Source organism: Pipra filicauda, unplaced genomic scaffold, assembly GCF_003945595.2.
Source record: "Pipra filicauda isolate LSUMZ 115617 unplaced genomic scaffold, ASM394559v2 scaffold484_size733096_pilon, whole genome shotgun sequence".
Lineage (NCBI taxonomy): Eukaryota > Metazoa > Chordata > Aves > Passeriformes > Pipridae > Pipra > Pipra filicauda.
The window spans coordinates 47,700-75,697 of NW_024104625.1; the positions used below are offsets into that span (position 1 = coordinate 47,700).

General features: G+C 44.9%; 1 protein-coding gene across 3 annotated transcripts; it reads left to right on the top strand.

Annotated features, from left to right (window-relative positions):
- The first annotated feature begins 347 nt into the window (after window positions 1-347).
- LOC113997178 (ubiquitin carboxyl-terminal hydrolase 12-like) lies at window positions 348-27,684 on the top strand. Of its 3 annotated transcripts, none has more exons than XM_039386448.1 (9): window positions 348-578; window positions 11,450-11,530; window positions 15,315-15,528; window positions 16,411-16,637; window positions 17,821-17,897; window positions 18,681-18,764; window positions 19,310-19,601; window positions 21,501-21,579; window positions 25,375-27,684. In XM_039386448.1, exons 1-8 carry the CDS (start codon window positions 531-533, stop codon window positions 21,561-21,563), a joined length of 1,086 nt encoding a protein of 361 aa, XP_039242382.1. In that variant the 5' UTR covers window positions 348-530; the 3' UTR covers window positions 21,564-21,579; window positions 25,375-27,684. The 3 variants fall into 3 exon arrangements, with proteins under 3 accessions (XP_039242382.1, XP_027594629.1, XP_039242383.1); XM_027738828.2 differs by having other exon boundaries at window positions 19,404-19,601; XM_039386449.1 differs by having other exon boundaries at window positions 503-578; window positions 15,455-15,528; window positions 19,404-19,601.
- The last annotated feature ends 314 nt before the right edge of the window (window positions 27,685-27,998 follow it).

Genomic DNA, 27,998 nt, shown 5'->3' on the forward strand with positions numbered 1-27,998 from the left:
GAGCCAGGTGGTCCTGCAGTGATGGTGCAGGGCCTGGATTCGAAGCCGTGTGAGGACACTGAGGACACTTGGTGTGTTCAGCTGGAGCAGAGGAGACTGAGGGGAGACCTCAGTGCAGTTCCAACTGCCTGGGCAGGGGCAGAGGAGGGGCAGGGACTGAGCTCTGCTCTGGGGGGACCAGGGACAGCCCCCAGGGAATGGCTGGAGCTGTGTCAGGGCAGGCTCAGGGTGGATCTCAGGGAAAGGTTCTTCCCCCAGAGGGCGCATGGTGTGACTCTTAGGGCTGGGCCTGTGCAGGGCTGAGGGTTGGACTCGATGATCCCAGTGGGTCCCTTCCAACTCGGCACATTCCGGGATTCTGGGATCCCGGCTCTCTCCCACACCGTGGGTCTCTGCAGTGGGACCGGGAAGGCGGCGGAACGCTGCTGTCGGGCACGGGGGACGCTGTTCCGGCGCACGACCGGCGCCGTTACCGGGTGGCGCAGCTGGCGCTGTCAGTCGCGGCCCAAGATGGCGGCGGCCGGGCGCGGATGGAGGCGCTGGTGACCGTGCGGAGACTCGCCGCCGTCTGTACCATGGTGAGCGCCCGCACGACCCCGGGGGGGCCCAGAGCAGCCCCCGAGGGGCGCCCAGCCTGCCCGCCGCGCGCGGCCGCTGGGCGATCAGCGAAAGCGGCTAAAAGATATTGTTAGGGCAGGCCCCGCCGGGCCCGCGGGCTGAGGGGGGTGAGGAAGGTGTATGGTGTCTGGGAGGTGTGACGGAGTGTGAGGGGGGTGAGGGCCAGGTGAGGGGTGTGTGAGGGGTGAGGGGGTGAGGGGGGTGTGAGGACTGTATATGGGGTCTGGGGGCTGTGTGAGGGGGGTGCGTGAGGTCTGAGGGGGGTGTATGTGATCTGAGGTGGGTGTGTAAGGTGTGAGGGGGGGGGTGTGAGGTGTGAGGGGGTGTATGGGGTGTGAGGGGGGTGTGTGAGGTGTGAGGGAGGTGTTTGGGGTCTGGGTGTGAGGGGTCCCGGCGGCTGGAGCGGGGCGGCTGTGCCGGGGAAGGGCCGAGCTGAGCCGCTCTGGGTTCGCAGGGATTTGGGATAATCTGCCCCGAATCCCGGTTGGAAAGGTGCGGGGTGGGCACGGAGCACCCAGGGATCAGGAGTCATCCCTCCCGAGGGGCTGTGAGCAGCCGCCCGGTGCCACAAAGGGTTTGGGGCAGGTGGAGCTTTCTTTGGGAGGGAAGAGGAATTCTGGAGCGCTGATTCCCCTCGTATGAGCGGAGCTCGGTGTGACGCTGAGCTCGGGGTAAAGGTGGTTTTACTGGTTGGTGCGGGCTCTGCAGTCACTCCCCGGGGTGCCCGGGCCGGGTGTACCCCAGTGCCGGGGGAGGTGGCTCCTGGGGGTTGTGCAGAATTCCTGGTGGAGTCCGTTGCTGTGTGAATGGAGCAGCAGTGCCGGGTGTGCACCGGGGCACGGCTGAGTCGCACTGAAATGGTGCAGCTAAAGGTGTCCCAGAGATCCTACCCCTGGGAGGGGGCCGGGCTGAGCTGGGACAGGGGCTGAATCCCTGGAATCCAGCGGGGGATCAGCCTAGGGGGGTCAGGTTTAGTAGGATTTTCATAATCCCACATTATAATTGCTCCAAGTGCAGGTTTAGATCTCCTTTGGGTCAGCAGCAAACTGCAATCCTGGGAGGGACTCCTGCACTCCAACTCACTGATTTCACCCCTGTAAAGGGTGCAGGGTCCTCCTGTTCCTTTCCCACTGATTCCCAGTTGAAGTCCAGACCCAGCTGAACCGAGCCCCAGGACAAACTGGGTGTTTGCAGTTTCCCGGTAATGCTCTGACCAAGAGAGGTGAATCTTTCCTTCTCAAAGTTCTAGCAATGGATACCTGACTGGAAGGTTTTGGGACAAGACTTCCCAGAACTTCCCTGATCTCACTCGATGGGTTTTTGAACATAATTTGTGTTTTTAATTGCCCGTCACAGACACGGGTGAGACTGAGGCCACCAGGGGTGCCTGAACCGTGATTGTGCTGGGCAGTTCTGCACCCCAGGGTGATTGGCTCAATCCATGGAATATTTGGGATGCATTCCTGAGGTCAGGTGACTGAGCCTCAGATTAAGAGGGCACATGTGAGGCAGTGCCTTTCCCTGGGGTTGTGCAGCCGAACCTGAGCACATTCCAGTGGGATTTGTTTGCAGAGGCTCTGGCTACACACAGCCAACTTTGGAGTCGTTTTTGCTGCTGTGCTTGCTCTGATTTTGATTGAGATGAGGGATGGAAGCTGAGCAGGTGCTTGTACCCCCCAAGGGTCCTCCTGGAATGCCCTGGGGAGTTTTTTCCAGGAAACTTTCCAGTGTTGCAGCTTTGGGGAGGCAGGTTCTGCTCACTTTATTTTGAGTGGAGAAGTTACTGTTTCTCTGCAGAAAATGCTGGGCAGTGCTGCCAGCACTAAATAATTGTATAAAACTGGCTTCCACATTTCTTCTGGATCTGTTTAATCAAAGGCTGTGGAATTTTCAACACCAGTTTTAGGTGGATGTGTAGCTTGGCTAAACTCACTGTCCATATTCCCATTTTTAGTTCAGCTGGCCCAGGAAAATGAAGACCTGGGTGCTGTATTTTAAACCTGAATCAGTTTATTTGCATCTATTTCTGTTAATGTCAGCAAGTAAAAATACTGTTTTGTTTGCCATAAAGTGAATATGAAAAACCTGAGTCTTCTTCATAAAAGCATTCAAATCCATGGACAAAGTCCCTTTGGGAGTCTGCTTTCTTCAGGATTGTGCCAATTTATAGTGATGGGACAGTACTTCACATGATTTTTGTAGTAAAATGTGCAGTTTTTACTAGTAATTCCAGTCACCGTCTGTGCTTCAGGCTGGAAAAGTGCCACCCAGGCTGTGACAGTGTCAGAGCCCTCAGCATCCCAGGAACTGCTGTTCTTGCCCTTGCACCTCAGACACTCAAGTCCTCTACAGCATCTCTTTCCAAATTAAATCAGTGCCTGAACTCATTAGCAGACAGTGTGAGGTTTAACTTTAACCATATCCCCCGTACAAGAACCCCCAGGTTTCAGTGGGATCAGCTCTCAGTGCCTCGGGATTGTTGCATTTCGTTTCCAGTGATTTCACATCCCTGTGGCAGCCTCAGCCTTGTGAAGATGGGCAGCTGGGAGGGAGCCCTTGTCCATGTGGCTCTGATTCACTGCTGGGGAGGCTGTGGCACCACATGGAAAACACATCCAACAGGAGCTACCGACAGGGCTCTGCCTCCTGCTCTGCCTCTTCCCTCCCTTTGGGTCCCACCCTGATCTTTACCAGGGGCTCTGGGAGTTCTTCTTTCTGTTTGTAAGCAACTGCAAAATCAAGTGGGAGAGAGAAACACTATTGAGGCAGGAAAATTGTGTGGTTCTTGTTTCAGAACTGTTTCAAGGTGGTGTCTGTGCAGGGCTGTGCTGTCCCGTGGTCATGAGCAGGTGGGAATCCTCTCCTGGCTGAGGACAGAGAGCCAGGACGGCTGAATTCCCATGGCCTGACTGCACCACCTAACCCAGAGTGTGTCTTCTGTGCTCTGAGGCAGTTGGAGAAAGTAGTTTTATAGTCAGAACTTGGGATTGTTTGTTGCATTGACAAAACTTCTGTTTTTTTGTTGGAGAAGCAAACCAGAATATGAGGATGGAACAAGGCGGGGGAGAGAGATTTCGTCTTGTCCTCTCTGCCAGCTTGGGAAAGGTCAGCAGTGAGCTGGTACAGAAATATTGTTTCTTGGGAGGCAATTAGAGCCACTTCCCTTGGGTTCATGGCTAATTGTTTGTTAAAGCAGTGAGTCATGCCTGAAGAGCTCCAAGCCAGGGTACAAATTGGTGTAGTCTTATATTCTCCTCTGAATTACAGCAGTGGGGACATACTGAGGAACTCAGTGCTGGAGAGGAGCTGCATCCCTTGTGAGCGATCCATTTGCATTGCCACCTGGATAATGGGCACTGCTCCGTCCAGGAGGGTGCCACTGCTGGATAGTGTCACCTCACTTCACCTGTGTCAGTAGAACTTTGGTTTGACTTTATCAGACAAACAGCATTTATAGCATTTCCGTTCCTCCCTGAGGAAGGGGAAAGCAGGGAGGATACAGGCAGAGCTGGCTCAGTGTGTTTCCAGCAGTGCTCTGCTGCTTGGTTCACTTGGGAAGCTGAAAGGAACAAAATTCATCTTTGCACTTGAAACCCAGCTTGGGAATAACCTTCTTTGTTTTAGGGGGAAAAACATATGGAACCCTCTGGAAAGCAGTCAGTAGGTCAGGCATGCAAGGTTTTCCCACACTGTCTGTACTTTGGTTCAATACTGTGTGTGAGGGCTGGTTATTGCTGCATTCTCTGGATTTTGGTGCAGCAGTTTGGAGTGGAAGCAGAGCAGCCAGTCTGCAGTTACCAACCAGCTCAGGTGGGCAGGTGCCCTTGGAATGAGCTTTGGGATTTTACAGGAGCCTCAAACTACTGCATGGGTGAGGTTTGTCTGCAGTTCGGTGTCTGGTTTTAGCCCAGATTGCCAATAAACCTCTCAAATGTCTTGACTTCACTGAGCTCCTCAACGTGGTGTGCCCTGGAGAGCTGAGGGGACTGAAACATTGAAACTAAACATGAGTTGTACTGGGAGGCCTCTGCTACAGAGCTGGGACAGGTTAAAAATGGAGTGGGAATACCTGGGGAAAGTGCTGCAGTAACAGAGTGGGGGTTGTTGAAGAGGTACTGTGTTACTGAATCTTTCTTGTTTCATTCTTTAATCAGGATCTAGAGCAGATGCTTTTAAGGCATTGAATTAACATGTTTACATGCACATCGCTTAGTATCTTGTTCCTGTAAAAAAATAAGTAGCTTTCAGTGCTTGCTCCAACAGGTATCAGTTTTGGAGGTTCCTGGACTTGGTGCCAAAATAAAGGGCAGCACTGCAGATCACTGGGGTTTGTGTCTGTGGGGTACTTTGTATTTTCAGCTCCTTTCCTAGTGAATACTGAAAGTGGGCTTGTAACACAGATGGGGACAAAGTTTGTTAGGATAGGTTTTAAACTAAAAGAAGGTTGATTTAGACTAGATTTAAGGAAGAAATTCTTGGCTATGAGGGTGGTGAGGTGCTGAAATGGATTTCCCAGAGAAGCCGTGGCTGCCCCATCCCTGGAAGTGTCCAAGGCCAGGTTGGACGGGACTTGGAGCAACCTGGACTAGTAGAAGGTGTCCCTGCCCGTGGCAGGGGGTGGGACTGGATGGGCTTTAAGGTGCCTTCCAACCCAAACTGGGATTTCTCCACCGTGTCCTAGTTGTGAACATTCAGCTCCATCGATGGTCCCGGGTGTGAACTTTGCTCTCTGTACAACCTGTGGAATGTCTGGAGTTACAACCTGCTCATAAATCCGGGGTGTTTGGCTTTGCCTTCCCACAGCATCCACTTCCCCACTTCTTCCATCATTTTTCCTCCACAGTTTGATGTGTGAGGGTCAGGATAAAATCTTGGCAACTCCCAAAAGAACAGTGCTGGAAAACACTGGATTTTGGACAGCTGGGGATCTGTTTGGGTTTGTTCTTTTAGGGGCCTGAAAAGATGAAAAACATCTGAGAGCTGCAATAGCAAGACACCGACTATGTGTGTTACTGGGGCAGTGAGAGGAGCCCGAGGTCAGGAAGGATCTGGCAGGACTGTTCTCAGGTGGATGGACTCCTGGGAACTGTGGAAATCTGGGATGTGGTGCCCAAGGAGGGGGAATGGGTTGCTTACAGTACCACAGTGGAGACAAGCAGCAGTTCCTGTGCTTCCTACCTTTCCTCCAGCATCCTTTTCACTGGAGCCCAACTCTACTGTCTAATTTAAGAGCATGGAATGAGAGGATTTCCCAAGTGTCCGTGAGTGGCTGTGCCTTTGGGAGCTGTGGATCCTGTGGACCTTGCAGGACCAGCTCCTCATGGAATAAACGTGTGCATGGAGCCGGTTACAAAGCACCCTGCACTCATTTGTTTGAAACCACTCCAATTAAGGCTTCAGAGCAGTAAACTGATTGGGAAATACAGCACTTTCTAGTTTCCCTATGGTCTCCATGCCATTGCAGCAGCCAGAGTGTGCTCTGTGAGCTTCCCTCCTTGTGGACAATGGGAAGCTTCCCTGTGGTTGTGCAGGTCAGGAAGGTTCTATGGCACTGGGAAGCATGGAGTTTTAGCAAGTCTGACACTGGTACACCTGCTCCTTTCAGGATTATCAGTGTGTTCACCTGCTTGTGCAGGCAAAGTGCTGGAATCCAAGGTTCACTTTACAGGGATTTGTTGTGCCTGGGATGACAGCTTTCCTGGGCACATGAAAAGGGATCGTTGCAGACCCTGAGCTCACAGCTCTTCATCTGACTTCAGTGCTACGCAGCCAAGGAGTTCTAAAAGATGGGGGAGCAGCACCTGATCTGTGTTTGGAGAACCATGACAGTATGTTCTGTAAACTTGGAGCAATACAACCCCAATCTGCTCCATTTCCACTCCTCTACAGGGTGATTTCAACAGTCCTGGAGCTGAGCAATTATCGGGGTGAGTACAGCAAAGCCAGTGCAGGCAGACTCTGAACTGCACCATCTCGTGCAGGTTCTGCCCTGAGCGGTTTGCAGGAGCTCTGCCTGGGCCTCCTTGTTCTTGTTTTGCCTTTTTGGTTTGTTTATTCACTCTTTCAGAGCTGCTCCTCAGACATGCAGCTCTTCTAACCTCGGGGCTGTAGGAGGGTGTCTCTGCAGCCTTTCTGCACATCCTGGAAGCTGCTGCCCAGCTTTTTTAAGTGCTAAATCTGATCCTGCTCTGATTTGTTAAAAGAGTCAAATGTCTAATTAGAGATCTCAGCAGGACTTGTGTACACTGAAATCTCTTAGATATTTTTCCCTTTTTTGCCTTTCTTTAAGGAAAATGTCTTTTGCAGGCAGGTGCTCAGTGGGAAGAAGCTGTTCCAGCCCAGAAGCTGAGTTAGGATGGTGCTGAGTCCAAGCTAATATATCCCAAGGGATTTTTATTTCAACACCAGTGATGCTTCACAGGTTCTGAGTGTGCCTCCAGCCCCAATCAAAGGTTACAGATACCCAGAATTTTTGGGAGATACATCCAGATTTTAAGAGTTCTCTTCTGCAAGTCTCCCACTGTCTACAAATGAACTGTAAATGGAGCATCTAAAATGCTTGAGTGCCCCAAAATAAGCACAACAACCTCTTATTTTGACTTCCTGTAGATTTTATCGGGGCCATTAGTGTTGGAAAAAGATCAGACTGTAACTTTGTAGTTGTATTGTTTGAAGAGATGAGAAGGGCTTCCTTTTCTTATATTTAAGCAACTGCTTCATCCCTGTTAGCATTTAAAAAACTCTTGTAGCTTGACAAGTACTGTTTAGATGCTTCTAAATTCCCATGTCCTTCAATGAAACCAAAGAAACCTTTGGTATTTTATCTCATTGTGTTGAGCTGGTCATGAATGGTTATGGAAAGGTTATAAATCCATTGGCAGCCTGCCGTGACATGGATTTTCCTGCATGATTTCAAAACCACTGTATAATTAGAGCCCCTCAGAGCTGCAGCTTGGCAATGGTGAATAAACTCCTGTGCTGCCCCTCCTCACATCCCAGGGCTCTTGCAAAGGGGCATGTCCCCACTTGTGGCTCTTTCCCATCATTTCTCTGTGGGTTTTTCCCTCATTTTGGAGCTCTGTGCTCCCTGTTTGCTCAAGCAGCAGCGCAGCATTGCCCTGATTGTTTTGACAAGAGCTCTGCACAACAGCGAGGAGACGGACCCGATGTTGTGCTAATTTGGATCCCTTTTTCACTGGAGCTGCAGCAGCAGCTGCTTGATGCTCCAGGTCACCTCACACACTTCTCCCTGCTTTTAGAACCATCCCCACGGCTGCAGAGGCACTTGGAGAGCAGCAAAAAGCAGCTACTTAGGACTGGAAGTGGGAAGTCCTTCCAAGGGGAAAAGTGTTAGTTCAGGGTAAAACATTTTGACATAAGGTTGGAATAATAGTCCAGTAATTCTCAGCCAACTTTTGTGGTCCAGCAGGATTTCACTGAAGCTTAGTCAGTCATATTGCTAAGAAGGGGAAAAGTTGTAACTTGAAGCAAGAACCACGTGGATGCTGGAAATGTGGATTTCTCAGCTGACAGCAGCTCATGTTCTGAGCTGTGGAGTTGTTATTAATCACTCCCTGTTCATCTGTACCTTCACAAGAATGTTGGTTGTAGATGTGCAAAGTACCAGAAGGTGCGGAAGTTTGCCTGTGGCACCTAGAAGAGATGCATTTCTCTTGACTCCCCAGATAAAAAAGGTAAATTTTCATCCTACGGACACTTGCCACTTTGCTGAGATTTTATTTCTAGATAATAATGAGGTTTTTCTGTTTCTACAGTTGTGAAGTGTGGATTGTTTCTTATGAGCAAATATTCCTGTGACCTGAGGCAGGTGGAAAAATCTTTCAGCTGGGGTGGGAAAATGGGCATAGAACACCCCTCAATCAGAAAACAAGCTGCTTTTTAGGCTTCATTATGGCAAGATGTGGTTCATGCTGCACTAACTTGCTAATTGCAGATTAACTTGCAAAGATCACTGGTGGTGAGTGGCTGAACTCTGGCTCCAGTTCTGCCCCTGACTCACAAACCTGATGTGTTTCCATCAAACATGGCTGTAAAGGAGTTCCCCCCTCTCCATCCTTGTTGCCCCACTCAGGGCAGTTCTCCTGGACACTGACCCCCCCCCCCGAGGAATCATGGAGATTTCTGCAGTGTCATTGTTCGACATGGAATGCCAGGCATGTGCATTTCCTGGAGCTTCTTCAGTGTGTCACGGATTTAAAGTGCAAATTTGCATCTTCAGAACTAGTCCCAATGAGTTGGTGATTTTTTTGATTCCTCCCACAGCTGCTATGATTCCTGTTTTGGGGTTTTTTTTATGATTTGGGGAGGCTAATTTAAAATATTCTCTGACAAAGAACTTCAGAATCACCAAAGGATGGAATGGTTTGGGTTGGGAGGGACCTTAATGCCCATCTCATTCCATCCCCTGCCATGGGCAGGGACACCTCCCACTATTCCAGGCTGCTCCAACCTGGCCTTGGACCCTTACAGGGATAGGGCATCTACAGCTTCAAGGTAAATAATACCTTAATTAGCATTTAATTTGTTAAGGAAACCTTAATTTTTTAATTTTTTAATCTGCCCCTACAGTTGATTCACCCAAATTTATAAAGTTTGGGCAGCAAATACAAGGAAACACTTGGTAAAAACCCACCTGTCACTTGATGGGTTGGATGGGTTGGGACATGTGGGGTACAAGTTGGTGGCTTAGTTGAATTGCAACCCTGGTTTGTGGTAGGTTATTGTTTATAGCACAGATTTATTAAAAATTGCAATTCTTCTGCTTTAATTTCATTGTTCACATCTTTATTCCGTGTGTTGCTTTCCAGGCTGGAGTGTTTGGGCTGTCTGGTTTCACTGGTTCTCTGGAGTGTGGTCTCTCCTTTAATTGGCTGCTTCTCCAGTGTTTCTTTAACATAAAATTGGAGACCACTGAGGAGGGGAGAAAACTGTTCAGAGAAACTTCAGCTGAACTTCCCAGCACTGCAGGTTTTACACATGTCCCTTCTCTGATCTCAAACGTGCAGAATGTCAGAGTAAAGGAATATCAGTTCCCTTTCCAAGAATGACAGTTCTCCAAACCCAGTGTCACTTCTTGTGCATTTAATGGGGTTTTGGTTCCACTCTACTGTTACCCCAGGGTGGAGCTGAGCACTTGGAGAGCCCCATCTCAGGAACTCTTCCTTGCTGATGGTTGTCCCTATATCCAGGTTTGGGTTGGGGTTTGGGGGGGAGACAGTGGAGGTAAAAAGCTCTTGGGAAGCAGGGAGTGGATGGAGAGAAACAAATGAGAGGAGCTGCTTGAACTGGCACTGATGCCTCAAAAAATTGGGTGTAATTGCTGCTTGTGCAGAGCTGTGCTTGTAAATCTGTCAGCACCTGGTGAGGGCTGTGTGGGTTTTACAGTCCCAAATTTGAGCCTGTCTTGTTTTCTGTCTGGTTTGATGTGTGTAAGTCGCTGTAAAAGTACAGTTTCCATTCCTCCTGTTGAACTGGATTATTTCCTGGTTTCTTTCCCGTCTCTTAGAAAATTTTAAGTTATTTCTCAATCCAGGTGGAACTGCCTATACGGTCTCCACTTGTCTGTGGTTTATATTAATGGGGAGATGATTGAAATATTTGCTCAGCAATTAAAAGGCATTAGTAGCTTCAGGGAAATAGATGAATTGAGTTTTGCTGGACTGTAATTTTTGGTTTAGTGCTTTTCTGAGGTGTTTAAGAAGGATTTCTGTTTGCAGAAGGTTGTAGTTGGGGTGACTTGGGTATTTAAAACAGAATTAAGAGTCCAAAGTGTTTGGATTCTGCCTGGAATGGTGGTAACTCCATAAATAACAGCACAGATGCAGCTCAGGGCTGTTGGAGGATCAGCAAGAGTTAAAGAACAAGCTGGAGAGAATGAGGGAAGGGACCAAATCCCAAGTGGGAGCCTGGCATGATGTATTGGGGGATGGAAAACGGAAAGAGATGCATAAACCACTTTGACTGTAAAAAATTCAAATTCAGAACAGAATGTTGGTGTGTTTTAGTGGTGGTTTTCTGTGCCAAGGAAACCCATATGGATGTGCAGTGGGATTTTTCAGTTGTATCTGAAATGACAAGTTCTATCCTCATTGTATTGCAGGAAACTCAAGGATATGTCAAAATGCAACGTAAACTTAATTTACAGCCTTAAATTAAGCACAGCCACAGCACTTTTAGGTGATCTGAGTTTGTGTCTGAATAATAAAATTCTTATTTCCTTATTTCTTTTGTGGTTCTGTAATCATGCTTCTCTTGGCCAGAAACAAAGAGAAGATTACAGTATTTCTAATGTTAAGTGTCAACGAAGGCAAGATTTTTTCCAAGAATTCTTTGCACAGGATGCAAATAATAAAGAGCCACATCAACCCTTTTGTGCAGTTCACATCACACAGGTGTTTTTATCCCATAAAATAGCCTATCTGGTTTCTGTCCTTTAGGTTTAGAAGTTCTCTGTGTGTTACAAGTGTCTTTATTCTTACAGTGCACTCTTGGCTAAATGGAAGTTGGTGTTTCTGGGTCACCTGATGCTTTCAGTGAGAACAACTTCTTGTGTTAATTTTCAAATAAATTCACGTGTAGAAAACACTTTGTTACATCAGGCAGCTAATTCTGGCTTTGGAGTTGAGTTTTTAAATGAAACCTTGGTACCTTTATGAAAATAAAGCATCACATTGATTTCATTTTGAAGAACACAGCAAACATGAGGTGCTATTTCTCAAAGGAAGTAACTTTGTGTTTATATGTGAATTCTGTTGGATATTGTTGAGGAAGTTTGATTTTTCTCTAACACAAACATCCTGGTTTTTTGTAGGGCGCCAATGCCTCTGCTTTGGAGAAAGAGATTGGTCCTGAGCAGTTCCCTGTGAATGAGCATTATTTTGGCTTGGTCAATGTAAGTGAAATTCCTACGGTTGAAAAGCTCTTTTTTAATTCATATCCTAATTTGGAATTTAACAGGCTTGTCTGTGAGAACTTTATTGATGGGCACTTCTCACTTAGGGTGGGACTGTGCACAGACACCACATCCTGCAATATGGTGCTGGGCCTTGGGATTAACCAAGACAAAATTACATTTGAAGTACAGAATATTTCTTATAAAGCCTTGGAGAGAATCCTTCCTCCTCTGGTCCATTTCTGCTTATAAGACTTGACTATTTAGCTGGAAAGTGTGAACTGATGAAGCGTGTGCGTTGTTGCGTGCTGCTGCAGAGAGCAGAGGTGTGGTGTGACCCTGGTGCTGCGGGAGTGCAGGGTGTCAGTGGAGAGGTGTCGGCCCGGAGCACGTCCCTGCTGGAGCAGCGGGAGCTCCTTTGTGCAGCACGGCCGTTCACCCGGGCAGGAATTTACTTCTGATTTTCTCCCAGCCCCGTGTAACTGTGAGTCCCTCCGAAAAGCCATGCTTTTGTCTCTGCCAGTTTGTGTGGGTGTGCCTGGGCTGGGATCTGCTGGGCAGCAGGACTTGTCTGCCCAAACTAACTGTGGAGAGTGTGGGTGTTGATCCGGAGCAGCACATCCTGCTGGGCCTGTGACCCCTTTTACCAGGGAATAAAGGGAGTTAGTTCATAAAAACGGTGGTTCTGTGCTATCCTATTTGTGATGGGAAAATCCCAATTTGGCACAACCCACTAGAAACAGGGATATTTCTGTTTGCTGCTGGGCTGGGTGTGTTTTGCTGAAAGCTGAAAGATGCTCAATCTCATCACACACCAAATAAGGGCAGTGTAGCTCCTAAGTGGTATTAATTGCAGCTCATTAGAAACCCATTTAATTGGCTTGTGGGTGGGTTTGGAGCAGTTTGCATTTGCAGACACCCAGATATCCAAACACATGGAATTCTGCTCCTTAAGGATGGTGTTAATGGCCATTCCAAAGCTGCTGAGGTTTGCTCCAGGAGGAGAAAAATGGAAGGCATGTCCCATTGTAACATAAATAGCAGGGTGTTGAATAGTGTGAGGAGGGAAAATAGCACCCTAAAAATACCCAGAATTACTATAACCACGGCTATTCTCTGATTTGAAGGACAAAATATGACTAATTCGGTTGTGCTCCTCACACTCGGGTTCTTCAGGGGGAGCATTTCCATGCCATTGTTCTGCTGAGCTTTTTCCTGAGCTATTTCCAGTTCTTTCATGATTCTGAGCTAATTGCAGCATTTTAAAGAGTCTCATGGCTTCAGCATCAGTGCTCTTGAACTGCAGATAGAGTCAGGTGTGGGACTCGGGGACAATGGAGGCTTCCAAATTTGATTTTAATAGTTATTTTCCTTTTGGGTCAGTGAGCTGAACCAGCCTGGCTGCAGTTAAACTGTAGCTAAAGCCACTGCAGGGGATGTGGGAGAAGGGACAGCCTGTTGGAATAATTTCTATGTAATGAAGTGCAAGAGAGGGGGAACAATGTTGTCATTCCAGAATTTCATCTCTGTTTCATTTTAAGAACCCTCTATCTTAAAATAAGCTTTCAAACTTTATTTTTACATTGCACAAGTTCTTGGGCAGTTAGGTAATACTGACTCTAAATACAGGCAGTTTTAAGCAAAACCCCCCATGCTTTGGCATCTATTTACAATATTTATTTGTACCAGAGAAACCATGACCAAAAGCTTTTAAAATCTTTGTGTTTGTTCCTTTTTTTTTCATTTGTGTTTTAGGTCACATTAGACTTTACACACCATTGCTGTGTGTGATCTGTGCATGTGGCCCCAGGTTTGGAAATATCCATCAGCCCACTTGGAACTGCCTTGAAAACCTGGGGTTTGGGGCTCTGTTAAACTGTTACAGCCCTTTCTTTTTTTCCCAGCCAGAATTTCTGACAAAGTTCAGGTCATGGTTGGAAAGATCTGATTGCTTTATATTTCTAAACACAAACTAGTTGTAGTTTAAGTGTGACACTGCTGGGTAATAGTGGTCATTTTTGGAGGACTCTCTGTAATACAGAGAGGGGGAGATCAATAATTGAGATATTCAGAAGTTTCCCAAGGCCCTGAAGTGCTCAGAGTTGGAAGGATTTTGTTCCAACATGAAAAAAGTCAGATTTGCTGGAATAAAATGCATCACTTGGTCTTGTTGTAAAGTACTTGGCAAGTTGTAAAATATCTGAAATGTTCAAGGAATAAAAGTTCTCCCACATTACTCTCTGTAAAGGTGGTAGGAAAGAGAAAATACTCCTTAGAAGGACATTTTAAAACCTAAATCATGCTGTGAAGTGAATTTTTCACCATATCACTTGGACTACTGTAAAACATCTTACTGGCAGGAATTTTTAAAACTGTTTGGATGGAATTTTAGTTCTTTAACTCCTCTAACTCTTCCCTTTAGTTTAGTTCTAACGATTTCTCTCCTGTGGGCAGCACCAAAGCAGAACATGTATAACCAGTTGAATTCATGCTTTTAGACATGACTTCTCCCTGAATACAGCCCTGAAATCTGTTTTAACTCCTTGCATTGTAAACTTTTTTGACTTAAGATGCACCATCTTTTTTAAGATGCTCATTTCTTGTTCTGTCTCTTAATTTCCTGAGGTGATTATGGACAGATATAGCAAATACCTCACCTGAAAACAATAATATGTAATCAGACTTCTAGTAGTTTTGCCTGCATTGATATTCTTTTATGTTTTATGCAAATGTATTTAGCAAATTTAATTAGCATGACACTTATTTTTCTGGGTTGCTGACAACCATGTGAGTGAGGCTCTATCCTAATTCCTGTGTTTGCTCAGCTTGCATATTTATTTCCTCATGTCAATAAGTTGTAACTGTTGCTTCATGTGGTATAAATGCCTGTTAATGTAACTCTAACCTGTAACCTTTCCAGCTGTATGAATTCAACTGCTTTGCTCAGCAAAGTGATTATTGACATCATTCTGCTGCAGGAACCACAACAAAGTTTTGGGAGCACTGGCTGGATCTCTGAGTACCAAAACAGTCTGTGCTCTGGAGTCACATTTGTGTGCTTTTTTGGTTTATTTAAACTATTTTGCTATCATTTCTGGTTTATTTCAAGTGTTTTTGCTCTCATGCTCTTGAGATGCACAGTCTCTTTACCAGAGTGCCTGGGGACTGGCAGAGCCAGGGCCGGGTTCGGTCCTTCGGAGCCCCAGCGTTGGACGGGAGCTGGACAATAACGTGCAGAGGAGCAGCTCCAAGCCCATGGTTTCGGGTGATAGGGTGATATCTCCCTGTGCCTCCTTCCCCAGCCCTGCAGCCGCCTCTGGAAGTGGTTATCTCAGGGGTGACACTGCCCTCAGACAGGGCAGGTGGGAAACAGCTGCTCTGTATTTCCTGGCTCAAAACAGTCCCTTATAGGCAGGAAATACTTATTTATTATATTGTTAGTCGATAAGATATGGCATTATTTATTTATTTCATTCTGTGTCCTTGGCACCCCTCCACAGCAGGATCTCCCTTCTCAGGATGAGCAGTGCTGTGTCTCCAGAACTTGGGATTTTGGGATGAGCCCTTAGCTACTTTTTGTGTGTATTCCCAATATCCCTGTGACTGTTGTCTTCTCTTACCAGCTGATAGAAGGCTCAGTCTTTCTCACCATCCCAATAAATGTACTCTGCCAAACAACTTCTCCAGTCTCACTCTGTGCTGTTCTTAATGAGCCACCTCTGTTATTCCTTTTTAACAGACCTGCTACAAATCTATTTATTCTCCTCTGTTCTGTTTTGACCAGTTTGGCAACACCTGCTACTGCAACTCAGTCTTACAGGCACTTTATTTTTGTCGTCCATTTCGGGAAAAAGTGTTGGCATACAAAGTGCAGCCTCGGAAGAAGGAAAGCCTCCTGACCTGCCTCTCTGATCTCTTCAACAGTATTGCCACCCAAAAGAAGAAGGTGGGGGTCATCCCACCCAAGAAATTCATTTCCCGGCTGAGGAAAGAAAATGGTAAATGAATAAATAAATGGTTTTTAAGGTGTGTAAAATGTAAACATGACTCCCTTTTTGAGTCGAGGTTGAAGAGGTTTCTCGTAGGTTTTGCGGTGGAAATTTCACCTCCTGTGGGGTTGTCCCAGCACTGTGCTTGTCCTGCAGGGATTCTCTCCATGTCGTTGTTCCTGGGCTTGCTTGGGCCGTGCCCATGTGCCAGCATTCCAGTTATCCCCCCCGGCATGGTGTTCCCTGGAGCTGTGCTGCAGTCAGCACGCCCCAGGTCACTGCTCCAGCCTGGCCTGGGCTAAACTGGCGTCATGGACCCGGCCCAAGCTGAACTCTGAGGAGATGCAGCACTCGCAGGCTGCTCTTCCATTTGTGGCAGGAGAAATCCCTCAGGATGAGAACTAGTGGTTGTTTCCCAGGGCTGCTTGGTGAGGAAAAGTTCTGGATGTTGATTTATTATCTCTGCTTGAACTTGCAAAGATAACAAACTTACAGTGGGGGATTTTTGCCCCTTGATGGTGGACTTAATGAACTGCTGGCCAAGGGCAACACGTCTGAATTTCTTCATGTCTCTCCCTCCCCGAAGGAAAGGAAAAAAACTACAAAAACCCCCCAAACTCCAAGCTAATAATTTGCTTCAGTTCTGAGAAATGTCCAAACTAAGTTTCCTTAATGCTATTTTTCAGCTGTTTGTTTGTTGCAACCTGAGGATAAACCAAAAACCCTTTGTAAGAACAACAAAGTGCAGTTCTTCCAAACCTTCTCAATGCCCCCCCAGTTGTGTGAGAGGGGAGAGCAGGGGCAGGGCGTGCCCTGATGGCCGAAAGCATTTTGCCTTGGCATTATGAAGGAGCTGTATTTTTTCATTCTCCTTGATCTCTTCCGTTCCAGAATTATTTGACAATTATATGCAGCAGGATGCACATGAATTCCTAAACTACCTACTCAACACTATTGCTGACTTACTCCAAGAGGAGAAGAAGCAGGAGAAGCAGAACGGGAAACTGCAGAATGGCAGCATTGAGAGCGAGGAGGGGGACAAGGCTGATCTGACGTGGGTCCATGAAATCTTCCAAGGAACACTAACCAATGAAACCAGATGTCTGAACTGTGAGGCTGTACGTTCAACCCCAAACCTCTTAGAGCTTCCCAGGTTCTGGAGCCTTTTCCCTAACGCTAAGCACCCTTTTTCATTTATTAGGGTAGATGAAATTGCACTCTCTCTATTAAAATATGGAGCATAGCCTATGTTAGGAGTGTGTCACCTCTGTGTTCAATACTCCTGAAGGTATGTTGCTCAGCAAAGCGTAGTGTTTTCCCTGTTCTCTTCCCTGTTCCCAGCCAGGCAGTCTCCACCTGGCTCATCCAAGCTGCCTTTTTGTCTCCTTGTTCTTTTCTGTGTCAGTGGTTGATAGTTTATGTTGTGTTTCTCCATGAGAGTTGCTCCCTCTTTATTTGACTCTGGGATGAACTGAGTTGCTGTTGGAATTCTTGGTGCTGGTCTGTGGGCACTCTGTTTGAGAGCAAAAGAAGTGCCATGAAATCTAGAATTAGAACCACACCACCTTCAGATCAGGAATTTGTAGTTAGTCATCTGCTCTCATTTAATAGTTCTAAAAAAATGAAAAACCCAGATGGGGAGAGGGAAAAAAAAGCAGAAGTGATTACAACAGAAAGGACCGTTCTTGGCATTTTAAATCTAAAGTTTTGGCTCTGTGGTGAAGAGAAGCTCTAAAAATGACATTAATAGGGTTCTGTCTCAAGGATTTTGAAATGAAAAGTGACTGTTCCACAAATGGAAAGATGGTTTCCCTCCCTGCTAACCCATTTAATTGAGGAGCCATCTGCCTGTTTCTGCCTTCCCTCTAAGTATTGACTGTTCCACTCTGAAGTGCAGCAAAAAGCTGTCCCAGTCTGCAGAGCAGAGTGGAATGTGGGGAAAGCTTCTCTGAGCAGTTAAAAACTTGGTTTTACCAGTGAAATAATCAGATGTGTCTTGAAGCCTCAAGGGGGAGAGATGTTTTCTAAGAAAGGGTTTGCGGTTTGATTTTTTTGATGCCTTTTTTCCATGGGTTTTGGGGGTTGGCTTGTTATTGATTTTTTTTTTTTTAATATTCCTCTTTGTTTTTTAACAACACATCAGGTTATTTCTGCAGTTTCAGTTTACCTCAGGAAAGGACCTGTGTGTGTGTGTGCATACATCTTTTCTATCATTGAGGACATTGCACCATCCCAGAGATGGTTAAAAGAAACCTGCCAGTTCTAAACTGCTGTCAAATACCTCTTCTCCTTTTTTTTAAGGTTAGTAGCAAAGATGAGGACTTTCTGGATCTCTCGGTTGATGTGGAACAAAATACATCAATTACACATTGTCTAAGGTAAACGGGATTATTTGGGAATGGGAAAAACTCCTGCCCTTGGTCAGGAGGAAATGGCCTGGTTTAGTTGCTCTATATGGTAAAATATTTTGGGTTTTTAGTGGGTTTTAGTAGCTAAGGAGCACTAGTGGTATGTAAGATTGATTTTCACTTTATTTTGTGGGCATTTGAATTTGCTACATCACACAGTCAAGTTTTATCAAAGCTAAACATGCTGTGTTTGGTTTCATCATCAATTCTTGATTATTTTAATATTGTTCCTGCCTTTCAGTTGCCTGCTCCTCGTGTTTAGGGGGAGGTTTGTTTTTGCTGATAGACATTTGCTCCATGTGTTTGTCCGTTACATCCAAGGCTTATCAGCTGCTTGGATACTGCATCCAGCATCTGCTATTTAATAGCTGATAATGGCTGTGGAACTGCTGGGAGCTGGAAGATAATCCAGACTCGGGCTGGTTAATGGCTGTAGATCTGGACAGTTCATTTCTGCCACCAGAGAAAACATGGAATGGCTGCTGAAGGCAACAAAACTCAGTCACCTTATTGCAGTTTCTTAACCTTTCCTACTCAGAAAACAGGCAGTTAATACCCGAGGGGGTGATTTCCAGATTTTTCCAGCTGAACATCCCAGGACAAACACACCTAAAATGGGTTTATGAGCAATGAGAATAAAAGGAGCTTCATCTTCCATGTGTCGTTTGGGTTTTTTCAGCATTATCAGCAGTAACTTTTACCTGGATGGCCTGGAATATTCCTGCTCATCCCACTCCTCTCTCCTGTCCACAGGGGATTTAGTAACACTGAGACTCTCTGCAGTGAATATAAATACTATTGTGAGCAGTGCCGCAGCAAACAGGAGGCACAGAAGAGGTAAGGAAGGGGCAAATACGCAGCCTAAGAGGAGATGTTCTCTTAAAATGGGCAGTTGGTGGATAAATGCACCTTGTGAAGTCAGTAAAAGGACCAGGTAAGGTTGTTTAGGTCTGTGTTTGGTGGGGAAGGGAGTAAGGAAAAGAGGAGAGACCAAGTAACTTTGTGGCGACCTCGTCAGAGGAATAAAGAGATTAATTTTGTGTGTCTCCCAGAAGAGTTTATATCTGGTGCTTCCAGACATTCACATTTTCCCCAGTTAGGATTAATCAGCTTAGAGCCCCTGCAAACCATCCCATCTGCTTTGTCTGTGAGCACTGGATAGAAAAAAATCTCATTTCTCACCTCACACTTGGTCACAGCCAGAGCAGCAAGACAGATTTATTGCATCTCTTTCTTCCCATTGATGTGATGAAAAATTGATGTTTTCAACATAGCCAGTTGTCCTGCATTCAGGTGTCAGTTGTGTAGTTAATAATTCAGAGTAGATGTTGCACGAGTGAGGAAAAGCAGCATTTTGAAAAGCCGAGCAATATTTTTTTAAGGAGCTCCCTCCTGGTGAAGCTGCTGTGGAGCCCAGCTCTGTGGCAGGTCCCTGCTAACTCCCTGTGCTCTGTTGGCCACGCTGTGGTGGTGCAGGATGAGGGTGAAGAAGCTGCCCATGATCCTGGCTCTGCACCTGAAGAGGTTCAAGTACATGGACCAGCTGCACCGCTACACCAAGCTGTCCTACCGCGTGGTGTTCCCCCTGGAGCTGCGGCTCTTCAACACCTCGGGGGACGCCACCAACCCCGACAGGATGTACGACCTGGTGGCCGTGGTGGTGCACTGTGGCAGGTGGGTTGTGCTTCCTGCCCCGGGAACGCCTGGCCTTGGAGTTTAAAAGGAGTCCGTCCCCCCCCAGCATCATTTAACAACAGCTGTTTGCAGTACAGGAACAGGCAAAGCGGGGTCTGAAAATAGCTTTATTTTTAAAAAGTTTTCTGTCTTTTTCACTACTTTTTTACCGGTTGAAATTTTAATTTCTGAGTCTCGGGTTTGGCACTTTATCAGCTTTCAAATATGGTGGCAATTCCGACCAGGATTATTGATAAACAAACTCTCCCAGAGTGGTGTTCTTTGTTGTTTCTGTGCTCTTACTTTGCTACAGTTCAGTCTTTAAAAACACAAAACTGACACAAAACCCTGAACCTGCTTTCCAGGAAAGCTAAATGGAATCAAAAGAAATCTTGGAAAAACACTTACTAAAAGAGAAGTAAGTTGCATTTGTCATTGAAGTTCCTTTACAAGCTGGTGCCATCATGTGGAATAAACTGTGCACTGCTGAGCTTTTAAAATAGCCTTGTTTCCTTCATCAAATTTGTGTTGTAGAGGCTTTACTTCTGGTTTTAAAAGCAAAGAGGAAAAAATTTTAAGCACTTTAGGAAAAAAGCACTTATGGAAAGCAAAAGAATTGTTGGTAAATGCCTTCTGGAAGGGTGAGTGTTGAAGTAACAAATGTTTTGAAGTATCTTTGCGAGGAGCAAATATAATCAATACTAATCTTGCATGGATTTAGTAGAGCTAAATATAATGACTAAATATAATATAGATGAGATAATTCTAAGGGATTTCTGTTCTGGTACAGTAGTTTTATTTAATCTTTATCATTTTAAGATTTCATCCTATGCATTTTCTTCCATAGTTCTTAATTTGCCATACCTGTACCTACACTTATATATTTTGATAATAGTGATTCATAATTCAGATGTATTAAATTACTTTGTTTTCTTTTCTCAAACCTGTTATGCCACATGGGGTTTTCGGGAGTCCTGTGACTCATCTGGTTTCAGTTCTTGCTGGGAACTTGCCAAAGCTTAGGATAAATGAGATTTTTTTAAATAACTGAGTTCTCAGAACTTGTTTTATATAAATATATATGCCCTTACAGTTTTACTTTTCATGTGGTTCCTCTAAACAAAAAAGTTTCATTCTGTGTTGGTAAATTTGTTTATCAATAATTCTGCAAGAACTGGAAAAGTACTTTCTCTTGCCTGAAGCTGGTATATTGGTTGTTTTAAAGCCTTATGTAGTTCCTAAGGAAAAAGTAAACCCGAAGAGAGGGAATATTTTGGTTTTCCACTGTATCCCTGGGCTGTTCTCTCAGGATTTGAGCTCAGTAAAGGGTAGTTTTCCATCCATGTAGTTTATTATCTCAGACCCTTCCCTTCTCAGGGCAGTCTGCCTGCCTTCACTCTTGGAATTAAGTCATTCTGTTGACCCTTCCCCTTAAGGTAAGAATTCAGGATATGGACAGTGGGATTGGACTGGGAAACTGCTACCAGAAGAGTGGGAACAGCAGTCACAGAAAGGCACAGGTCAAACCACCCTGGGAATTAAAGAAATGCCTCCTGTGCAGATAAAATATCTCAGGCCTGATTTAATTCAAAAGTTAAAATTTTTGAGCAGCAGTCACAAGACTCAGAGTGGTGAATGCAACAAAGCAGGGATTGGAATAATGGGTTTGAGTTGTGGGTTTTCTTTAAATACGTGAAATTGTGTATTTTGATGATGTAGCAAGTCAGAAATTTAAATTCCAGCAATTTGGCAAAAATCTTCAGACCCTGAACAGTGTTCTGGGTAACATCAGACAACGTGAGGAGCTGTGACAGCAGTGGCTGGGATCCTGTGGGAGGACGGTGCTCCTGCCTTTGGAGGCACAGGAATGATAAGTTTTCCACCCTTTTTTCCTGGCAGTGGCCCAAACCGTGGACATTACATCACCATTGTGAAGAGCCATGGCTTCTGGCTGCTCTTTGATGATGACATTGTAGAGGTGGGTGCTGTGCCAGAGCTCTGAAATGCTCTGATTTCAGCCCATCTTTTGGGCTCCTTTTTGTCTCTGATTTGCATTTTATTCCTCATTTAAGAGCTTCTCACATTTTTTTCCCAGTTTTCCCCAACAAATTGAAGTGTAGAAAAAATGTAAAAAAAAAAAAAAGGCTTTGGGAGACTCTGGTGAGGTCCTGAGATGATACAAATGTTTGGGCTCAAGCAAATTTTTCCTTAACTTTTCTGCTAACATACCTGTAAAGGCTGATATCCACAAGATTTATATATCCACATATTTCACATAATTGTTAAGCAAATATCAGGCAGTAGAACAAATGGCACAGTAGAGCTGCTTTTTGTAAAGATGGAAGTGTTTGCCTCTGAGACGTTGTGGTCAAGGTTGAGGCCTGATGGGAAGTTAAATAGGTGCAGGAAAAGCCTTGCTTGTGTTGAAATAAAAATGTGATAAATTCTCAGTTGTTTATTTTTATTAAATCCTTGCTGAGCTTTGAGCATCAGGGGTGACTTCCCAGTGATTTGGGCTGATTGTGTAACCATCAACAGTCGCCTGTCTCCCATTTTTGTATTTTTGGGGTTATTTTCCTCTGTTTCTGTCATGAGCCAAGTACAGAATTGTGTCACCTCATTCTGGAAATAGTATTCAATATTTTTAAATCTTCTCCATCCAGGAGAAATAAACTTTGAGGAAATAAACTTTGAATTTTAAAAGCAGATGTAAAGCAACCATCTTATTATTTGGTAATTGTTTTTTATGAGTCACTTCTGTGTTGTAGCTCAGCTTTTAGGACAAACCAGAATTTCTCTTTATCTGCAAACACTTGGCACTGTTATAGATATGCCAAAACATGGCTCTGAAATCTGTGCTGTCACTGGGCAGGAAATCCAAGGAGCTGTCACAAGCTGGAATGTAGTTCCTCCCTCATGGAAAAAATTACTTTTTTGTTCCCCTTTATGTTGCTTTTCTAACTTTAATGGTGCCTTTCTTTTTTACAAGCTCATCTTTTATAGAGTTTATCTAAAATGCTGTAAAAGTAAAGCTCTTTGGAGACTTTACATTCTAGATGTGGCCACCTAGAAAACCAGACTCCTGAGTACAGATATTGCAGCTGAAAGAGAGCACAGGAGGAAGGTTTTCCCCCTTAAATACAGTTCAAAAGCTTTATTGCATTTTTGGCAAGTGATAGGAATGACTAGTTCTGAACTGCCAATGGGAAGTAGTTTATCCTGATTACCCACTAAATGTCAGCAGTGGGGAAGGCATATTTATTTTTCTATTAGGATCTCATTGGAAGGCCAACTCTCAATTAAATGGGAGATAGATGATAATCAAACATTCTGCAGCATATGTGGAAAAGCATCAAATCCAGGAGGCAAAGCAGTCCAAGTGGGATCCTGTGCCAAGCAAAATGAATTGAGAAACCTGAGTTTCTCTGGCTAATCTCTGATCTCTGGCTAATTTAACATGTTGTTGTTATTAGAGCAATTAAGTGGTGCATCACAGGGACAATATTTACCTGACACGGGGAGGGAAAGGCTTCCATCCAGGGAGTTCTGCACGTGGAGGGAAAGGAAGGAAGGGCTGTATGTCCTTGCTGATTTGCAGGAAGCATTTGAATGCTGTGAATGGTCTTCAAGAACTGCCTTTGGTTTAGAGAGCCAGGATAGATGTTTGGAAGTGAGCAAAGGGTAGTTCAGCTCAGTTCATAGGAAACAACATCACTTTTAGTGCCAGGTGAGGCTGCAGAACCCTCAGAGTAGTTGTGAAACCCTCCACTGGTTGTTACTCTAAAGCTGCAGCTGGTGAAACTCTGCTGTCCACACTCTGTGGTCAGCTAAGGAGGGGAAGAATAGTCTGAATAATCCTCTTCCAGTTCCACTGTGCTCTCTGTGGATAGTGAAATTAAAGAAGGAAGCCAGTTTTGCTGTGATAAAACTAAATATATCTGTGGGATGAATTGATCCAGATCAAGTGTTTGCCTTGCATTCAGAATGAGTGGTGGAAATAGGCTTGATTGCATGGCAAGTTGGTTGGCACTTAAAATAAAACAGGAGTTGCTAATGTTTGAGTTGTCTGCTAAATATATTGCAAGGCCTGAAGGATGTTCTTGGTTTGTATTTCTGTTAAGTGTGGCTCTAACAGTCTGTAGTAACGTTCTGTTAATAAATGGTGTGAAAATGCACACCCTCGGTGGGATGTTTGCTTCTCTGCACTCCCTCAGTGGAGAAGAGAAAAACACAAAACACCTTGGAGGGTTTTTTCCCCCCCTCTCTCTTTTTTAAACAGAATGTGTTTAACAAAACTATTCAAGAGAGAATTTCTGCAGCTGCTGCACCTTCTGAAATCTCCCGTCTGTTCTTCTTGTGCTTGGACAGCCTGGGAAAGGCTGGGAGAGACTGGGAAAGGCTGGGCTCAGCTCACAGGTTGTTTGGCAGTGCCACTTAGAGCAACCAGTGCTGCTGAGGCTGCTGGGGATGCCAAAATCTGGTTAATGAGCAAGGATTTAACATTCTGCCCAACACATTCTGCAGCTGAGGAGGCTCCTGGGGGTGGCAGAGCAGAGTCCCTTTCTTTTAAGATGGAAACACAGGTTGGTCTCTGCTTCTCCCTCTCCCAGTCAGAGCAGGTGTTCAACCCACAGCTTCTTGTATTTGGAGCATTTCTTTGCTTCCTCAGCTTAATATAAATATAATATATAATATATAAATATAATATTTCTAGGGAAATATAATATATAAAGAGAAACTTTAGACTTGTCTCCCTTTAGGCCTCCACAACAAATTCAGGCTCCCTCAGCTTCTCATCTCTGTGGATTCAGAGTCCTGAACGTATTTTAGGATCTTTTTTTTTACAGGTATTTTAAAATCCTTCCCCCCCCCCCCCCCCTCCAGTGCAGTGCTGAGCAGCACAGGCCCCTGGGAGGGTTTTATTTCAGTGTTTTTCTCTCCCCTGACTGCAGATCCAACTCAGTAATCTGAAGCCAGTTGTTCTCAGGAACAGGATCAAGACATGTAGAACTTGCATTTTTGAAAGCCCTTTCAAATACCCTACAGGCCTTGATGGTTGGAAAGAAAAGCTACTTTTCTGCTCATAGTTCACAACTTAAAATATAAGCTGACCATTTAATTATATCAATACGGCAGATAATTAATTCTTCTTAGAACAAGCCTTGTGATAATATTCCTGTAGACTCTGTGCCAGCAGATCCTAAGGAAGGAAAGCTCTCTTATGGCCAGAAGATCATAATTAGGTGAGATCCACAGATTTCATGGTGTAATTACCAGTAGCACTTGCAGGACTTCTTTACTAAAGAGGGTGACAATAGCTTTAAAATCTGGAGTTATTTTAGCTGAATGTTAAATCTACTCAACGTGTACTGTACAAAAATCTTCTTTGCTGCTCAGTAACTGCTTTTTTTTTTTTTTTTCATTTACATTGCAAAATACTCAGGAAAGGTGACAGCAGTCTGAATGAGAAAACAAATATAAAAATGTCATGTAGTCTTTTAAGGATACTTTTTCCTGGATCCCTTGTTTTGTAGCCCAGCTTAAGAGTGCTTCCTTTCTCTGAGCTTTATTATTTCATCCTGGTTTCCATTTTTTCAGCAGTGAATGAGTTATGAAGTGGAGAACATGTTTGGTTGGATTCAGTGTCATTGTGTCAATACTGCTCAGCTTTCCAGCATCACCTCCAAGAACTGGAAATAACCCCTTGTCTGGGAAAGGGCTCCTTAGGGGGATGGTTTGACTGAAGCTAATTATAACTCTCATTAATTTTCAGAAAATTGATGCCCAGGCCATTGAAGAATTCTATGGGTTAACATCAGACATTTCCAAAAACTCAGAGTCTGGATACATCCTCTTCTACCAGTCACGAGACTGAGGCAAAAGGAACACGTGTCCAAGAAACAAAGGGATCAAGATATGTCCAAATGGAACATATTTGTGAGGGCAGGAGCAGTTCCTCGTTGTTGCTGTAGGGCCAGGACAGAGCCAGCAGGAGGAGGAAGGTCCCTCCCTGCCCTTTTTGGAGGATTAGTGCTGACTGCCATCACAAGAAGAGCTTTGTTCCAGTTTCCTTCCTGGGCTTTTTTCACGTGCTATCTTCCAAAATCCATGTTACCTCTACTTGAAACCTGGCTGCTTGTTTGTCTATGAATGGAAGAAGAGATTTAAAAGTAGCATTGTAGAATACTGACCATTTAATGTTGGCCTGAGGCTGTACCTTGGTTTCTGCCATCATGGTTTTTCTGTATTTTAGCAGAACGATTTCAATATTCAGTGTCAGCTGAAGGCATATTTTAGGATATGAACAGCAGCTGGTTGCTGGATATTTTTGGTGACTCAGACTTGAGAAGCAGTACAAAGCTAAGACATACTGGAAATGTCAAGTCTGTCATTTTTATAAAGCAAAGCAGACAAACCCCTCTCTCTGCAGCATTGTCAGCCTCCCGTTCTGCACTGTGTTGGGTTCAGAGAACACTAACAGCACTGCGCCTTTTGTATCCTGATTTGTACTCTCCTGTCTCTTCTGCAGAAGGGAGAGAGCTGTGTTCACCTCAGCCTTTGCTGTGTGTTGCTTTGGAAGCAGCAGTTTTGCCTCAAAGCCCTGACTCCAGGGGAGCAGAGCAGGTCCCTTTCGAGGAACATCTCTTGCTGTAGGAAGTTGAAGTTCCAGCATTTCTTGGAGCTGTTGCATAAACCAAAAGTGCCCTCATTCTGAACCAGAATCTGTTCCACATTTCAGTCAATTCCAAGCAAACTGGTGCATTTTGAATCTATGCTAATCCACAGAAACAGCACTAATTGGGAAGGGTTAACCAAGGGAAGCAGCATTTATGGAACTAATCCAAGTGTTCTTAGGCTTCAAGGGGATGAACAGGTAAGAAGGAAAACCAACCCACCAACCCAGACATTGCCTTGTAAGTGTTCCTTGTCATTTGTTGGTAATCTGGGAATCATAACACCCCCTAAAAATGCTTCTGATTGTTTTACCTCTCTAGGCCTTGCTTAACAGGAGGAATTGCTGGTCTTTGGAAGACTGAAACAAGCAATTCCCCATCATGTGTGTATATATTATAATCTCAAGGATAACTAGAAAGAAAAGACTGAGGAAGTTTGTAAGAATTCTCAGAAAATCTGGTGCAAGTTTCTTGTTGAGAAGCCCTGTTGCAGTGCCAAAGCTTGTCACAGCTGGCTCTAAATACCAGTGGGAATGAGTGTGTTCCTGACTCCACCTTGCTGGGTGACCCTTGTCCTGTGTGTGTGGCTGTTCCAGCACAGCCCCTCCTCTGTCCTCCAGCGCTTGTTGTTCTTGAGGATATTTAACTTATGCAATTCTGTGGCTTGTACAGGATATTCAGTGTTCTACCAAAACACTGTCCTCAGGAAAGCAGCATTTCACGTTTCTTGTGGTGACTTCGTGTGTCTGTTCCTTCCTCTCATGACCACAAATGTTTAGCAATTACCAATTAACTCCTGCCTTCAAACTGCAAATGAACCCTCACTGTGGTATTCCAGCTGGCTGCCGCTCTCGTTCTCCTGGCACATCTCCTCTTCCAGAAGATAAAATAGGGACACTGGGTTTTTTAATTATTTTTTATTATACAGAGTACTGTCATTTTGAGAGACACATTCGATAGCAGCAAACGTCCTTGTCATCTTGTTCCTATTGTGTGACAGTTGTTCCTGGCTAAGAGTCTTCTCCCCTTCTCCATACACAAGCTGTGAGTCCTCTCCTGGTGGTGCCACCAGGAGACTGTCATCACTAAGTCTTGCAAAAAAAAAAAAAAAAAAAAAAAAGAGAGAGCACTGAGTTAAAAATAATCTAAACAGTAAATACAAAAATTAATGTAGTACACTAGACATGTATTTTGTATATCTGGTGATACATTTTTACAAATGAAATACCTGACTGAGAGATAATATTGAAAGATATATACTATAGATTAAAAACTGTTAAAAGTGCACTTTTGCTACAGATTTATAAGGAGACTAAAAGGAGTTAAATGGGAAGAGAATGGTGTGATGTTGCTTCTGTAGAATAAATGACCCACCTCTCTCCAATAAAGGTCATGTATGATCAAATGCACATAGCTCAGAGGCTTTTCCTTGAATTCCAGTCTGAGGCAGAATTCCAATCCTTAACTTTTCCCACCTGGCAGAGGGATCCTGACCCTGCTGTGTCTGCACCCACAGAACCTGTGCAGAAGAGGTTTAAAGCAAGAACAGTGAAGAATTCAGTGCCGTGGGTTCTAACTGATGTGCTGGTGAAACAAGGGCCTCCACCATCCCGTCCCTGCTGTTCCTGCGTCCCTCCATCACCCCCACAGCTCTGCCCTTGCCTTTCCCTGGGAGCCCTGGTTTTCTCCCTCTTTCCCCCCTGTGTTGGTGTCCATGAGACTT